The sequence below is a fragment of the Symphalangus syndactylus genome, chromosome 5 (assembly GCF_028878055.3).
Source record: "Symphalangus syndactylus isolate Jambi chromosome 5, NHGRI_mSymSyn1-v2.1_pri, whole genome shotgun sequence".
Taxonomy (NCBI): Eukaryota; Metazoa; Chordata; class Mammalia; order Primates; family Hylobatidae; genus Symphalangus; species Symphalangus syndactylus.
In genome coordinates this window covers 17,295,807-17,313,898 of record NC_072427.2, presented here as the reverse complement: position 1 = coordinate 17,313,898, position 18,092 = coordinate 17,295,807, and the positions used below count along the sequence as shown (strand labels likewise).

Below are 18,092 nucleotides of genomic sequence, written 5' to 3'. Positions count from 1 at the left end.
TGGGTTCTCAAAGATGAGCTCCTAAATAGAGGCACTTATAAACAGTTGGAGTTTGTAGACAGGGGAGTGGGCCATGGAAGGGCAACCCATGCAGAAGAGCAGCATTCACAGCTGCCTTAAGAGCACTGTATGTTTGGGCTGAGGAGCTAGCTGCCTGTGACCATGAAAAACCCTTGGAGATGAAGTGAATCCATCAGGGGAGAGCTTCAAGCCCCAAATTTGGAAAATTAACTATCTCCTTTAATTTGTGGATGGTGGTGTTACATTTTATTTCATCAGAATTTTAGAAGTACATTTCTGTAGTTTATTATACTTTAGAAATGTTCTAGAAAGAAGGTGACCTAGAAAAAAAATGGGTGTTTTCTTCTAGCCGTACTATTTGTTTTCTTGTGTGTTATCAGTACATGTTTTACTTGTTAATAATTTCTTTTAACCATTGGAGGATAAGCTCAAACAAATAGAACCTTAAAAAGGTCAGAAATCCAGAATTTGGATGCTTTGTTGAAATGTAAAAATTAAAACATCTTTGGTAGCTTCAAAGAGCCTAGAGAGAGAAAGCACTAGTGTTTCGTTAGGTGCTATTGATGTAATTTTAGTTTAAAATAATGTTTTTAATAAATGTTTTCCTGGGCTGTGGGAAAGGAGCAATCCTTCACTAAAGGTGGCCTAACACATTAGAGCAAAGCCCATGTTTGCTACTTTTGACTGGTCAGTTGAGGCAGGTCCACAGTTAACGTGCTAGAACTGGAAACCTTTTATCATAGTTAATCATGTCCTCATGTAACTGTGTTAGTTATTGATGTGTGGGCTTTCTATACTTTAGTACAAATATCTTTTTTAACTTTTGTTTCTACACCCAGTACTGTTCTCAATTTTTAATTATTGTTGCCTTGCAATATGGCCTGATATCTGATGGTACCAACACTGACTCATGGCTATTTCAGAGTATGCTCTTGTCTGCCTACCTATTTTTTTCATTTGAACCACAGAATTATTGTGTCAAGTTCCATGTTGAGTTTTTGTCTTATTAGTCAAGATGGACTAGATTATGCTGTGGAAACAACTTGGATCTCAGTGGTTTAAAACAATTATTTCTGTCCATACTATCCATCCATTATGGCTTAGCTGAGGGGCCTCTGTGTCTCCATCATTATGGTCCTCACTCAAGGAACCAGGCCCATGGAGCAGCTACCTGCTGGAACATTGCAGAGGGTGGGAAGAGTGTGGCTCTTGAAGCTTCTCCTCAGAAATGACAGAGGTCACTCCTGGTCACAATTTATTGGTCAAAGTACAGTACACGACCAAACCTAACTTCAGTGGGTGGGGGAGATGCATCCTTCCTAGAGATGGAAAGTAGTTATTGGTGGTGAACTCTCGCACAGTTTATCACAATTTCTGAAGGGGAACTTTAATTTATAAATTAATGTGGAAAAATTTATAATACTTTCCTCATCCAAGAGCATGACCTTTTCCTTCAAGTCTTCCTTTATTTCTACCTAAAAGAACTTCTAGTTCTCTTTGTGTAGGTCAGTTTGTTGTCAACACTAGAATTTCCCATGGGAGCTTTTAAAAGATAACTAAGCCAGTGGCTTAGCTCTGGGGAAGTCGAAGGTACAGCCAAGGTTTTTCAGAGCCACAGATACAGGTTTTATTCCTTGTTCCCTCTTTAGTTTTTTTTTTTATTTTTGCTTTTTTACTTTTTATTACAGACATTTCAAAATATGCAGAAGTAGGGAGAATAGTAGAATAAACCCCAGTGTACCCTTTACCCAACCTCAACAATTGTTCAACTCATGGCCAATCTTGTTTCCTTTACTCCCTTCTTGCATCCCCTCTCAAAGATTATTTTGTTTTATTTTAATTTAATGAGACAGGGTCTCACTCTGTTGCCCAGGCTGGAGTGCAATGGTGCATGCAATCTCAGCTCACTGCAACCTCTGCCTCCTGGGTTCAAGTGATTCTCCTGCCTCAGCCTCCCTAGTAGCTGGGATTATAAGCACCCGCCACCACACCCAGCTAATTTTTGTATTTTTAGTAGAGACAGGGTTTCACCATGTTGGCCAGGCTGGTGTCGAACTCCTGACCTCAGGTGATCCACCCACCTCGGCCTCCCAAAGTGCTGGGATTACAGGTGTAAGCCACTGCACCCAGCCTCAAAGATTATTTTGAAACAAGCCCCAGACAGCCTGTCCAGTTTCATCTGTGACTATTTCCAGTGTGTATCACTGTCTTCATTTGTTAGGACTGCCATATCAAAATACTACAGTGGGCGTGGCTTATACAAGAGCAATTTATTTTCCCACAGTTCTGGGGCCTAGAAGTCCGAGATCAAGGTGTCAGCAGGGTTGGTTTCTTCTGAGACCTCTCTTCTTGGCTTGTAGATGACTGTTTTCTTGCTGTGGATTCACACTATAGTCACCTGTGTCTCTGGTATCGCTGTGTGTCCTAATCTCCTCTTCTTAAAAGGACACCAGTCATCCTGAATTAGGGCCCACCCTAACAACCACATTTTGGCTTAATTACATCTTTAAAAGCCTTATCTCCAAATATAGTCACATTCTGAGGTACTGGGGGTTACGACTTCAGCATACGAATCTTGGGAGAGACACCATTCGGCCCATAACATAACAGAAGCACAATGGCATCCTCACAACGGAAACGCTTAAAAGAGTACTCCTCAAGAGCAATTCAATTTCCCCATGTCTTCCTGCTTTTTTTCCTGTTTTAATTCGTTTGTTCAATTTAGGATCCAAGTCAGGTCCATATATTGCAATTGGCTGATAGGTCTCTTATGCCACTTTTCAATCTCCTTCCCCGCATTTTTGATAGGTCCGCAACCAAGTAAGCATCTTCCATGTGGGGTCACTGGATGTGACATTGGGGGAGCTCTCTGGATCCCCAGGACATACTGCAGTCCACCATCAGGCCCCCTGTTCCCACCCTGAGTGTATGGAAATTCCAGGCACTGAACTCCAGGGCCTGCTAATCCCAGGACTGCCCAGGTTCTGTTTGGAAGGCCCTTCTGTGGTCTTCATTTGGCTTCTCTTTGTTACTCAGGTCTCAACCAAGATGTCACCCTCTCAGAGAGCCCTTCCTTGACTCCTCTCCCTCATCTAAAGTTCCCCCCCTGAACCCCAGTCATTGTCTAATGCCTCTCCTTACTTTCTTCAAGCCACTTAAGATTTGAAATTAAGGATTTGTTTTCATAATCTGTGAACTTATTTGTTTATATGTCTATTATCTGTCTCTCCATTCCAAAAGTTCACTCCATGAGAGCAGGCAGTTTTTGCACTCCCTGCTGTAGCTCCCCAGTGTCTGGAATCCCGCTTGGACCCTAGAAAGCACTCATTGCATCAGTGTTTACTGAATGCCTACTGAGATGGGAACTGACAGTTTATGGATGTAAGATGATGCTTTACAAACTAGTACATCCCAAACTACTGTGCCCTATGTGTGAGTCTTCCCTTAGGAAAATTGCCTCTCTTTTGAGCAGATGCCAGGCATTCAAGTCACCGTGAATACCCTTTGGGCTTTTTGCAACTGTGATCTTGACCAGAAGAAAACTAAAGAGGGCATTAACATGAAACTCTATATTCTTCTTTTCCTGTTATGCACCTGCCTCAGATTTCTCTGAGAAAATTATAAAGGATCTTTTCCGATTTATCAACCCAACTCTGTTCCAAACCACATAAGCTTTGCTAATGTTATTAAAAATTGTTGAAAACAGATCTGCCTTGCACAGAATTTCCTAAATGGATAGTTATGCATTCTTGTGACTTAGAACCCTTCGTGCTGCCTTTGAAAGATAAATTCATTAAGGAAAATTCTTCATGACAGCAGTTACCATTTATTTCACTCTAATGAGTGCCAGGCATGTGCTTTCACATTACTTCACTTGATCCTTACTGCCTCAGAGGTAGATTTTAATTAGTATCCCCACTTCACAGGCTTAGGGAGGTTAAGTACCTTGCCCTGAGTCATGCGACTAGTGAGTGGCAGAACCAGCCTTCAATCAGTGTGATTCTTAACTCCAACTCAATACTACCTCTGTGGTAGTGTTCATTTCCTACTTAGGATACTGTTCATTAGAATGCAGAGGAGCAGGTGTGATGTTTGAGTATTTAAAAAGACTTTTTCCCCACTTTGGTGGTAGTGGTCATTACTGTTCTATCTAGCTATCACTTACATAGCATTTACTGTGTGTCAGGCACTGTTCTGAATACTCTGTAGGATATATTAAATCAGTAACCCCCCTTTTACAGGTGAGGAAACTGTGGCCCGGCAAGGATGACTAAATTGCTCTAAATCACAGAGTTAATGAGTGGGCAGCCCAGGCTTCAAACACAGGCAGTCTCGCAGTCTAGTCCTAGAATCCGTGCTCCTGAACAACAGGCTCCATTGGCTCTCCATGAAAGAGACTAAGGAGTGAGGAAATAGTTCCCAGTCAGATACATTTTAGGTTTAAGGCAAAAGAGCATCCAAGAGCGTCTCAGAGCCACAGAATTGGACCTGTGGGTTTGGTCTTTGATCTTTTGTTCAGCCAGCATCCTCCAGACAATGATGAGGCCAGCCTCTGCGCTGGGAATACAGGTGTGAATTCAAGTCCCTGCCTTCAGGAAGATGCCAGTCTATGAGGAACTCTCACCATCTAGTTGGGGAAGGAGGGTGCACAGTCACAGTCGGTCTAAGCTTATTGGCTAGGTTTGTCCAAAAGGAATATTTACGAACAGCAACCTTTTCACAGACGGGGACCAGATCTGCATTTTTAATTTTTATATTATTGTGTGTTAATCTCCTCCATCTAGTGTATCACTTAGAGAGAGATGGTCAGGAAAGGCCTGCAGCGGGAGAGAACCTGTGCTTTAGAGTCCAACAGCTGAGGGTTTGACTGCCTGGTTGAGAAAGCTGAGAAAGGCTGTTAAGAAATTTGGCAATAAGTCCCAGCATGGTAGCTCACACCTGTAATCCCAGCACTTTGGGATGCCCAGGCAGGCAGATCACTTGAGCCCAGGAGTTCGAGACCAGTCTGGTAGAACATGGTGAAACCTCATCTCTACTAAAAATAAAAAAAGCCAGGTGTGATGATACACACCTGTAATCTCAGCTACTTGGGAGGCGAAGGCAGGAGAATCGCTTGAGCCCAGGAGTGCAGTGAGCCAAGATCACACCACTGCACTCCAGCCTAGGTGACAGAGACTGACCATGTCTTAAAAAAAAAAAAAATGGCAATAATATAAAAGTGCGTGGCATAGAGTCCAGCAAATACCAGTAAACAATAACGATTATCATCTTCATTGGCCCTTCAGTCTAACTTTGTGTTTTCTGTGAGCCACCTTAGAGGAGAAAAGGCAAACATTTACTTGAACTGTTAAACGACCTTACCTCTGCATCCACTTCATACAGTTGCCCGCATGTGAACTTTGGAATTTCTGCAAGGACCAGTTTAAGAACCTGCTCATGGTGAGCATAAAATTCTTCCTTCTTTGAGCTCAGTCTGAGTTACAGCTCTGTGTACAGGGATGTCGGCCGTGGTGATTATTCTGCAGTATGCAATGCTTGCTTTCCATCTGGACAATCTTCAGTATTGGCCTCCTGGCCAAATCTGTTTGGGCCATACGCCTCCAGCTCAAAGCTACTGACTTCTATATTCAGAGCCAGCCCTTAAAATCAGTACTGGAAAGATGTTTTTACTGTAGTACATGCTACATTTTAACCTTCTAAAAAATGTTTATTTTTTTAATTCCTCACCACTTACTTTTGTATATAAATTCTTTAAACTGGAAAATATTAAATATATCTCTTTTGATAAAGACATTAGCTAACCTGAGTAAAAATAAACGTGAAGAACATGTACAAGAGTAAAGTTTACCAAACTGTCTTAAATTTCTTATTGTGCCAAGCAAGGTGGCATGCACTTGTAATCTCAGCTACTCAGGGGACTAAGGCAGGAGGATAGCTTGAAGGTAGGAGTTCAAGACCAGCCTGGGCAACATAGCAAGTCCTTGTCTCTAAAACAAATTTTTTTTAAAGTAATAGGGTACTCTACTGGGTCAGGCCAGGTAAACAACCCTGTCATGTGGGTGAAGTCAATAACACTTGGAAATAAAGGAAGATGAAGAAGTCATGAAGATTTTCTTGAAGTGTATTTATTATAAAGAGCCTGATCTTTAATCGGAGCGCTGCAGCAGTAGACATGTTGGCTTACTCTTTATTGACTTAACTGATTTTCTAAACTAAACAATGTTTGGAATGTGAGTGTTTTTGTCAGTGATTCTGTAGGGGCCCAGTGAATTCAGGCAGCATTCTGCTTCTTCTGTCTCTCTTTGGCCAACAGCCTTATCCTAACAGTCCAGTATTCATGTTCAGAGCAAAGAAGAGGTAGATCAAATCCACTAGCCAAAGAATAAACTGAAAACCAGAATTTTCCAGCTTGTGGTTATTCTGGCCTCCATGTCATACCTTCATATCTTGAAAGTTTTATCACCAGAAAGTCAAGAGCCAAGTAGCAAAGGATCTTATTAGTTTGATCTTGATTTAAAGGAGAAAAAAATAGGATTAAAAACAATATCTTCTATGTCAAGTGAAAGGAATAAAAATAACCTGGCTTTGGCTCCCCAGAGGTAACTGAGTCCCTTAGGATTATGAGCCTTCTAAGAACTTAGCACCCATCTCCCACCAAAACACCAAGCTGGGGCATTTCGCATTGAAAATGGCCTCGAATATTTAAATTGCTTTTTCCTGTGAGTTTAAACAGGGAAGAAGTGGGCCCTTCCCTTATTTCTAAACTCTTGACTCTCTGGCATTAGACATCAAGCTCTGAGGAAGTACCTGAAATCACAGCATTGTACTCTCTTGCTGGGAGGAGGAACTCTTTAATGTCCAACTGGGTTTAATACAGGAACTTTTTTGTTTTTTAAACTATCTTTTGGATTAAGGCTGCAGTGAAGCGTGATCATGCCACTGCACTCCAGCCTGGGCAACAGAGTGAGACCCTGTCTCAAAAACAAAACAAAAATTATCTCTTGTGCGGGGTACAGTGGCTCACACCTTTAATCACAGTGAGACCTCATTTCTACAAAAAATAAAAATAAATTAGCTGGGCATGGTGGCTCATGTCTGTAGTCCCGGCTACTCTAGAAGCTGTGCCCAGGAGTTCAAGGCTGCATTGAGCTGTAATCATGCCACTGCACAGCCTGAGCTACAGAGTGAGACCCTATCTCTTAAAACAAACAAACATATATACAATCTTTCGGAACCTCACGGTAAGGTCAGAAAACTTGGTCTTGCTTAGAGGATGAAACTTCAGTCTTAGAAGGGAGGGAGGCCCCCCTCCATCTAATTTCACATTCCAATTGAGACACTTTTGAAAGTAAAAAGGGACTTTATTAATAACTTTATCATAATTAATAACTTTATTAATAACTGCATCAGAACAATAAATTCCAGGACCCTCTTGGAGAGACTAGGATGTAGGGTTATCTACCTTTAGCATGCTGTAGAGATCACCCACAATCTAAGACATCTCACTGTAAGAGCTTCAGGCAGTGATTTTTAAGGAACTTCTATTTTGTTTTTACTGCTTAATATCTTACAATCTTGTATTAGATCATAAACATAGGTGTTTCGATAAGCTCCTCATATCTACCATTTTCATTGCTGTAGACTCAATTTTGAATTGTATTCATAGTTGTGAATTGTGTTGCCTCTGCATTAAACAGTTGAGTTTTGTAATGGCAGAAGGGCACAATGGGAAGGGAGGAGGAAGAGATGGGTGAAGGCAGAGAGAGAATGTGAAAGTGAAGGTAGTGAGTTTGCAGAAGCTCAGACATCTAGTAAAACACCTGGCAAGATCATCTGCTGAGAGCCAGGGGCCAGGAGCTTCAGGAAGTGTGTCAGGGAGTCATATCCAAAGTAGAACAGTGGCCAAGAGTGATGAGTTCTGCACTTTCAGGATGATATCTGAATACTTAAACCTTTAGCCATAAGAGGGCAGTTTTAGGCATCCTATACCTGGGGAAACAAAGCTGAAGACATTCGTTTTTTAAAATCCTTATTTCGGAGATAAGGACAAGGCCAACTAATTTGATAGCACAAAGGGGCCTTAACTTTATTTCTACAGCTATTGTATTCCTGGATGACTAAGCTTTACGATAGTTTCCTCTTGACTTTAAGAAATGACTCACATACTTTTACTATGGAAATGACAGGGGCTGCTAGGCCCCTAACCGCCCACCTGTCAGCGAGCCATGTTATTAGCTTAACTGTATTTTTCTCTTAGGCTAAACTTAGTGGGAAAGATATTCAAGTACCTCTTTCATGTCCCCTGCATACTCATGCTGGTGAGTACTGCGTGCCTTCATTCCAGATGATTCAAACTTCCTTCTTATCCACCTGACATTTTGTGGCATATCCACAGATGCCAGGCCCATGCCTGGCATGGAACATACAGAGATGACTCAGAGTCTCCATCCACAAGGAAAACCAAGTCTCGGGTCCCTGTATTTTAGCCGATTTAGTCATGCTAGTGTCATTTGGGGAAGTGGCTGTTGAAATAATAGCTTTCAGGCAGCCTTTGCCTTGTCCTTCTTTAGGTGTAGGGGCTTGAGAAAAAGGTGAGGGGTCTTTCCTGTTCCCAGCAAGTCGCCTTTCCAAAATGGCCCTGTAATACTCATCTGTCTAAGGCCCAGCTAAGTGTTTCAGATTTCATCTTACTTTAAAAAGCTGCAGCAAGATTATATGGTAACCTAGTGCTAATCCCATAAGAATTAAATACATAGAGCCTCATTTAAAAACAGATTAATGTAGCTGTTAGTAATAACAGGCCAGGGAGAGGCTCCCAGGCACTAAAGGTGTTTGGTAACTGACATCAGGGGAGATCCCAGGAGGACCTTCCAGAAGGCTGATCCTGGAGCTAGGCACCATGTCTTTGCCCTTCCCTTGCATGGGAGAGGTGGCATCTCTTCACAGAACATCCAACAGTCTCTCTGACATCAGGCAGGGTTGGCCCTTTATCCAGATCAGATGTGTTTGGATTTAATTAAGTTGAGGCTCCCAAAGTGCCTACACAATTAGCTGTAATTGCTCCTCAGTAGTGTAGCAAATCTGAGTTTTGTAACTGTCCCAATGACATCTGAACATCTGCTCTATGTCTCAAATAATTACTCTCAAACCTGAGTAATGATAGATGGGTCTAAAAGGAATAAAAGCTGGGTACAGTGGCTCACACCTGTAATCCCAGCACTTTGGGAAACGAAGCCAAGGTGGGCAGATCTCTTGAGCTCAGAAGTTCGAGACCAGCCTGGGCAACATAGTGGAACCTCCCAGGCAAGTTCCCCCATCTCTACAAAAAATCAGAAATTAGCTGGGTTTGGTGGCATGTGCCTGTAGTCCCAGCTACTCAAGAGGCTGAGGTGGGAGGACGTCTTGAACTTGGGGAGGTCAAGGCTGCAGTGAGCCATGATCATGCCACTGTACTCCAGCCTAGGGAGACAGACCAAGACCCTGTCTCAAAAAAATAAGAATAAAAATAATAAAGGGAATCAAGTGGTTGGGGGGAGTAAGATGTTTAATAATTGAAGCATAAATCTCTGCAGTACTATTACCTAAGTAGATTTGTGATATAAGGCAAGGGGCTTGGGCTTTGGGGTTGACATGGTCCAAAGTCCAGCGTTGGACTTTGAGTAGACACAGTCATGCGTAGACATGGCCCTACTCATTATGTGAAGGTGGACAAGTCATTTCAAGTCTTTAAATCTGCTTCCTTGTCATGTTTAAGTTACTAGCAGAGAGGCTGAACATTGTACATCTGTTCTTTCATCCATTCATTTAGGTAACACTGATTGAGTGCCCACCAAGTATCTGGCCTCACAGATACAGTGGTGAAGAAGAGCAAGAATATCTTTGCTTCATGGAGTTTATAATCTAATAGAGTCTCATTCAATGTTGGAACAAAACATAAAGATATAATTAGCTAAGAGATGACAAAGTTAGGCAGAAACCTTAGGAAGTGGTGGAGAAGTAAATATTTAATAACAATTTAAATTAAGTTTCTCAGTACTATTTCTTAGGCAGGCAAATAATGTCCCCAGCACAAACCATTGCTCCAGCATGAGTGATATGTTGCGTGTCTTTAGCGTAGTCGAAACTAGCCTAAGGAAATTTAAACATCTTTTTTTCCCCTTATTTTTTGCTAGATTTTAAAACTGGTTAGATTCATATTTAAAAAGAAATGAATACACATGAGAAAAACAGTCAAACTGTGCCAAAGGCTACATACAATGAGTGAAACTAGATCTTTTTCCTACCCTAGCCCCCCAGTTTTTCTCCCCAGGAAATCAATGTCTGCTACAATTTTCCAGTGAATATTCAATCAGATATGTGTGTATGTAATCCCTTAAAACCCAAGCAAACACGGGAGAGGGTGCCAGCCCCACTCTTTCACCCCTTGTTTTTATCCCTTAAGATGACTCAGAGCCATTCCATGTCAGATCAGATTCTTTTTTTTTTTTTTTTTTTTTTTGGAGACGGGGTCTCACTCTGTCACTCAGACTGGAGTGTAGGGGCACAATCTTGGCTCACTGCAACCTCCCTTCCCAGGCTCAAGCAATTCTCCCACCTCAGCCTCCCAAGTAGCTGGGACTACAGGCACGTGTCACCACTGCCTGGATAATTTTTGTATTTTTAGCAGAGACAGGGTTTCACCATGTTGGCCAGGCTGGTCTTGAGCTCCTGACCTCAAATGATCCACCCGCCTCAGCCTCCCAAAGTGCTGGGATTACAAGCATGAGCCACCGCGCCCGGCCAGATTCATCCTTTTTCACCACAGTGTAGTCCTTCATTTAACCAGTCCTCTACTGATGGAAATTTAGGTTGTTTCCAAACCTTTGCTGCTACAAACAGCAAAATGCTGCAGTGAACATTCTTGCATGTACATGTTTATATATATATGCAGTATAAAGTCCCCAAAGGCAGAATTACTAGACCAAAGGTTTGTACTTTAAAAAAACATGAACAGATGTTACCACATTGCCTTCCAAGGCCTATACCAATGTGTACTCCCTCATCAGTGGATGGACCAGAGGGCCTGTTACCCATACTCCTTCCAGTCCTGGGCATTGGCAAACTTCATCTTTTCTAACATGGGCAGTGGAAAATGATTTCTAAGTGTCATTGTAACTTGCATCTATTTAACAATGAGTGACATGAAGCATCTTTTCAAGCTGCACTTTTAAAAGACAAAAGAGGCCGGGCGCGGTGGCTCACACCTGTAATCCCAGCACTTCGGGAGGCCGAGGCGGGCGGATCACAAGGTCAGGAGTTCAAGACCAGCCTGGCCAACATGGTGAAACCCCGTCTCTACTAAAAATACAAAAATTAGCCCGGCATGGTGGTGGGTGCCTGTAATCTCAGCTACTCAGGAGGCTGAGGCAGGAGAATTGTTTGAACCCGGGAGGCAGAGGTTGCAGTGAGCCAAGATCGCGCCATTGCACTCCAGCCTGGGCAACCAGCAAAACTCCATCTCCAAAAAAAAGGAAAGAAAATTAAAGATTTCATCCAGCTTTTTTGTCAACTAGGACAACGGTTCTCTAAGTGTGGTCTCTGGACCAACAACGTCAGCATCACCTGAGAACTTGTTAGAAAAGCAAATTCTCAGCCCACCCAGACCAGTGGAATCAGAACCTCTGGAGGTGAGGTCCTGCAAGCTCATTTTAGCAAGCCCTCTGTTTAGGCACCACCCCCTTGAGTTTCTGATTCTGTGGGTTTGGGGTGAGGTCCAAGAATGTGCATTTGAACCAGTTCCCGGGCAATGCTGATGCTGCTTGCTCAGGGGCCACACTGAGAACCACTGAGCTAGAGCATCATTCTTGCAGTAATATATAACCTCTGTGCAGCTTTTCCAATTCACTCTTTACAAGACAGATTAACAGAAAGCAACTACGTATATTTAAAGGTATTTAAATTTTCTTTTTGTTAGGTATTAGTGGATCTACAGGAAGTGCCTGGTTGTGTTGAATGGGGATGTGCTACCTGTGGAAACCTTGCTGTGAGGAAATGTTTGGAAAACTGCTACCAGGCTAAGCTTCCGAAAAGCTAAGCAGCGCCCCCATCTGTGAAGGTTGTTTACTGCAAGTAGAAAGGAAAGGGAGTCTGAAAAGGGGTGGCCCAGAGACAGATGAGTGCTTCAAAAAATGCCTTCTCATATTGGTCTGAGCTGGAGAGAGCCTTGTTCCTTAGAGCAGTGCTCCACAGCCACCGGGGTTGCACCTGAGGATCTTGTAGAACACCCATGGCCAGATCCCACCCCCAGACATTCTGATTTAATGAAGCTCGGGAGGGCCCAGGCATTCGTATGGTTGTTTTAGAAGCACCCCAGGTGTTTAGCTTTGAGGCTATCTTTAACTCTCTCAGTGATTCAGTAAGCCATTTAATACCCTATAATAAATATTTTTCCTGCTTCCAAAAAAATCCCCAGGTGATTCTAATGTGCAATCAGGTTGAGGAACACTACTTTAGAGAAAACCCTAAATTTTAGATAAGCTACATTCTTGTTTAAATATATTTTTAATTGTGATAAAATGTACATAACAAAATTTCATGCTATTTTTAAGTGTACAGTTCAGTAGTGTTAAGTATATTGATTGTTTTGCAGCCAATCTCCAGGATTTTTTCATCTTGCAAAACTAACACTCTACCCATTAAACAATAACTCCCCATCCCCTCTCCCTAGCCCCTGGCAATCACCATTCTGTTTTCCATCTATAAATTTTACTAGTCCAGGCATGTCACATAAGTAGGATCCTACAGTATTTGTCCTTTTGTGAGTGGTTTACTTCACGTAGCATAATGTCCTCAAGGTTCTTCCATGCTGTAGCATGTGACGGGATATCCTTCCCTTTTAAAGCTGAATAATATTGCATTGTACACATGTACCACATTGCGCTTATCCATTCATCCATCAAGGCACACTTGGGTTGTTTCTACTTTTTGGCTATTGTGAATAATGCTGCTATAAACATGGGTGTACTTACATATTTTTAAAAGAAAAATAATCAGAGTCAGTTATAGCCATTAACATTGAATGCTTATTATGCCCTGGACCCTGATCTTTTTTTTTTTTTTTTTTTTTTTTGAGACGGAGTCTCGCTCTGTCGCCCAGGCTGGAGTGCAGTGGCGCAGTCTCGGCTCACTGCAAGCTCCGCCTCCCGGGTTCACGCCATTCTCCTGCCTCAGCCTCTCCGAGTAGCTGGGACTACAGGCGCCCGCCACCACGCCCGGCTAATTTTTTGTATTTTTTAGTGGAGACGGGGTTTCACCGTATTAGCCAGGATGGTCTCGATCTCCTGACCTCGTGATCCGCCCGCCTCGGCCTCCCAAAGTGCTGGGATTACAAGCGTGAGCCACCGCGCCCGGCAACCCCTGGACCCTGATCTAATCTGTTTATGTATATCACTTTATTCAGATCTCTAAACAACTCTACGAAGTCTTTACTCTTATTACTTCCATTTTACAGATGATGAAACAGACCTAGGAGAGTTTGGTAACTTACCCACGGTAACAGTATTTTGCACAGTTTCCTCACTATAAAAATCGTCTGGGCTGTTTGTTGAAAGTTCCCGTTCCCAGGCCTCATCCTATTCCTGTGGGTTCTAAGCCTCCAGGAAGGAGCCTGGAAGCTGTAGATTTTCCCTGTATACAGGGGTTACTTGTCATCAAAGAGAAGTTGAGAACATCTGGGGCTAAGTGGTAGGCCCAAGCAGTCTGGCCACAGAGCCTTGAGGCCACTTAGCCACTTAGCCATGAGGCCAGGCTGCTCCTTTAAGGCCTCCTTTTCAGCGACTGTTATGGCCCAAGGGAGGGGAACAAGTGTATCCCATGGGATTTCTAAATTTCGTATTTGTTGCGTGGTGTAGAAGCTGATATCAGCTAATTGCTCATTGTGATCTCAGCTGTTTGTTTGCACGTCCCCTTTTTCACATCACAGCTTCATTTTGAAATCCAGGATTCCTGGAGGCATAATATTCCTTCCGTTGCTACCTTCTTTTTTTTTTTTTTTTTTTTTTTGAGACGGAGTCTTACTGTATCACCCAGGCTGGAGTGCAGTGGCACGATCTCAGCTCACTGCAAGCTCCACCTCCCGGGTTCACGCCATTCTCCTGCCTCAGCCTCCTGAGTAGCTGAGACTACAGGTGCCTGCCACCACGCCCGGCTAATTTTTTGTATTTTTAGTAGAGACAGGGTTTCACCGTGTTAGCCAGGATGGTCTCGATCTCCTGACCTCGTGATCCGCCCACCTCGGCCTCCCAAAGTCCTGGGATTACAGGTGTGAGCCACCGCGCCTGGCCATTGCTACCTTCTTAACAAGAGAAACTTGGCCGGGGCAGTGGCTCACACCTGTAATCCCAGCACTTTGGGAGGCCGAAGAAGGCAGATCACCTGAGGTCAGGAGTTCAAGACCAGCCTGGACAACAAGACAAAACCCCGTCTCTACTAAAAATACAAAAATTAGCCGGACATGGTGGCACACGCCTGTAACCCCAGCTACTCGGGGGGCTGAGGCAGAGGGATCGCTTGAACCCGGGAGGCAGAGGTTGTAGTGAGCCGAGATTGTGCCACTGCACTCCAGCCTGGGTGATAGAGCGAGACTCTGCCTAAAAAACAAACAAACAAACTTCTATTAGTCAAAAGTGTAGGGGATATTGTCTGGGAGGAGGAATTAGGAGGCCTCCAGGGGTGTCAGAGATATTCCATGTCTTCATCTGGGCAATGCTTACCTGGGTATAAATGTATAAAACTTCATTGATTGTGCATTTTCCTGTATGTATGTTATACCCCATTAAATAGGGCAGTTTCAAGTGTATTGATGCATAATATTGCCAGACATATTGTAAAGGGAAAATATGAGGCACCAAACAATGTGTATGTTACCACTGGTATTTTTAAAAAGAATATAGGAAACTTGCCTTTCACTCCATCTTTTATAGCATTTGAATTTTCTACCATGGGCATGAATTACCTACTCAAAAACAAAGTCACTGTAGATTACTGGGCTTGGCCCCCATCTTACAGAATCAGCTTCTCTGGAGTTGAGGCCCAGGAATGCTCATATCTAACACCCTCTCCAGGTGATTCTATGCACACTGCAGCTTAAGAACTGCATGGGGTTGTGCCGGCCTGGCTTAGGCTACATTCTTCTACAAAAGGAAGACAGATATAAGGGGAGTTTACCCCAGGGTCAAAAGATACTTTCCCCATGGCTTGATGATTAGGGAAGGAGCTGTTCAACTCTATTAAGAATGCCAAAACCTCTGAGCTGGTGCCAAAGTCAACAACTCCCGTTTCCATTGTAAATCCGTACTCTTCTCATGCCAGTCTATTTTGTATGTGCTTTGTGTCGACATCCCTAACTTTCCATGTGAGATTTTAAATTGGCTCCCTACAGAGTTTGAGGTTGGGCCTTAGAAGGATGTCATGAATCCCTTCACTTGTAATATGGCCATTCACTTCCTCCTCTTAGCAAAGCTGCTGAGACATAACATGGCTTCAATAACTTCCCAAGGGGGCACCAGCTGAGATCATCCCTCCTGGGCAAATGAGGCCCAATACCCTCTCTGTTCAGAGGTCTCCTCTGTGTATTTTTGAATGAGCCTGCCTCCCTTGGCACCCTGTCCCTACGTCACCAAGAACGTTTTACCCTAATCCTACAGAGCATCCTGGCAGTCCCTCTGGACTGAAGTTTATCTTGCCTCTCCTTTCCAACTCTGTCAAGAAGATTCTGTAAATAACATCCACTTCCTACTTTTCTTAACACCATGAATCATCATACACATGGGTATAGCATCCCAATTTGTAGCTAGGAAGCTAATCTCAAAGGATTTTGCTCTTGCATTTATTTATTTATTTACTTACTTACCTTATTTTATTTTATTTTTTTGAGACAGGGTCTCACTGTGTCACCCAGGCTGGAGTGCAGTGATGCGATCTTGGCTCACTGTAGCCTTGTAGCCTTTGCCTCCCCAGCACAAGGGATCCTCTTGCCTCAGCCTCCTAAGTAGTGGGGACTACAGGGACATACCCGTAGTGTGTAGAGATGGGGTCTCGCCATTTTGTCCAGGCTGGCCTAGCTTTTATTTAGGTCTGCGTGCGAGCATATGTGCTCATGCACACCCTGAAATCTGCTTTGATATCCATGAGCATCTAGACAGGGTTCTTGTGACCTACCTTTTAAGAAGCATTGTACATTTGATACATGGTACCTCCACTCTTGGGCACTGCTGAGGCCGGGTTTCCTCTTATCCCAAGGGGCATCTGGGAACTTCTCTCTGGATAGCCAAAGAGCAGTGTCTGTCTGTCTCTCCATACACATCCCCCAACACACACACGTATATATACACATATATATTTCTCTTTTAGTATACTGGTACCCATTTAGTAACGTTCCAGCTTGTATTTTCTCCAGATACGATGCACCTGAAATGATTGAGCAACCTCACCCTTTTGCCCACAGGCTGCACATGGGAATTTGGAGCCATGGTGAACTACATCAAGAAGACATATCCCCTGACCCAGCTGGTCGTCGTGGGCTTCAGCCTGGGTGGTAACATCGTGTGCAAATACTTGGGGGAGACTCAGGCAAATCAAGAGAAGGTCCTGTGCTGCGTCAGCGTGTGCCAGGGGTACAGTGCACTGAGGTGAGTCATCTCTGCCTTCCATCAGGGCCTTCAGTTAGCCCTTATTTATAGAGATGCCCCGACACACAACACACTGTTCTGTGAAGACTGGGGAACACTGTGGCTGACTGAGTAGAAGTTTCTGAGTCTTGGACTCACCTTGTTTTGTTTGCATATCATACATTGGAGTTGCCCCATCAGACCCCTTAAGCCTGGGATATGCAGCTGCATTTTGGGATCAGATCTGTAATTGGAGAAGTCAAAACCCCCTTTGATAGTTGCTGTCTCCCTAGGGAATCTCTGTCAGGTGACTTAATTTGTTCAGGCTTCAGGAGTTTTTATAGAAACGTGGATTAATGAAAGAGCATAGGAGACTGGCAAGCTGGGATCTGAAAGCTGGGCCTTAGGATCCCAAATCCCTCCTTCCTGCAAGAGCTGAGTCTCAGATGGCATCTGGAAGGGATCTGTAGAAATCATTTAATCAGTGTCCTCACCTTTAAGTATTTGTCTGTCTTAGGCATCCAAGGCATCATCACAAAGAAGTTGATCTAGTGGGTCAAGCTTTCTCCCACCCCTTAGTCTCTTGCCAGTAGATACCCCACAGGATGAGTCCTAGGAGGGCGTGGTCATCTGCCCTGATTCCCCTCAAGATCACTGCTGTCCCAGGTCTCTCGGGAGTCACCACACTCACACGTTCACACACACACGTGGCACACACACTATACACACACATCTCTCCAGGCTCTTCAAATACATTCATATTTTTTTCTGTACTCTTCATGATGTCCTTTGTATTACAAATGAGTATAACCAGTTATTAAAAATCTTCTGAAAAAATTTGAAACACACAGGAAAGTTTAAAAACACCTCCCTGTTGATCCAGTCTGATGCCAAACAGTCCTTATTGTTATTCAAAGAATCTTTTCCTTTTGCCTCACCTGTATATCTCATGCTGCAGTTTAAACATATCTTGTTACTTTCTGATGGATAGAGGCTATCTATATTATTTCTAAAAATACATATTACTGGAATTTAAAGCCAGCACACCCAAAAGACACATGTGGGCCCAGGATTCAGCCTCTCCCTGTGAGGCTTAAAGCTGGCTGAAAAAGATCATCTAAATGTACCCACGATAGACATGAGAAACATCTCTGATTAAACCCTTCCTGAGTCCCAGGGCCAAGGTCTGGGTTCTATTTTTCCTTGCCGGCAATATGGGGATGATGATAATAAGCAGTACCTACCTCATAGCACCACTGAGAGTCAAATGAGTTGATGCGTATGAAGTGCTTAGAACAGTGCCCAGCACACAGAACATAAGCCACTGTTCATTTTCATTATTGTCATCATCATCATTCACTGTAAAATGAAGGAGGTGAGTTCGATCAGCAGATCACAAAGACCAGTCCAGTGAACTAGTGACTG

At 43.4% G+C, this 18,092-nt stretch overlaps 1 protein-coding gene across 1 annotated transcript in view; it reads left to right on the top strand.

The window, feature by feature from the left end:
• Positions 1-18,092, top strand: part of ABHD2 (abhydrolase domain containing 2, acylglycerol lipase) — a 112,895-nt gene that overhangs the window by 71,365 nt on the left and 23,438 nt on the right. Inside the window, exon 6 of the mRNA XM_055277270.2 lies at positions 16,505-16,688. Coding sequence (XP_055133245.1) covers positions 16,505-16,688 — 184 coding nt within the window. The remainder of the gene's footprint in view (positions 1-16,504; positions 16,689-18,092) is intronic.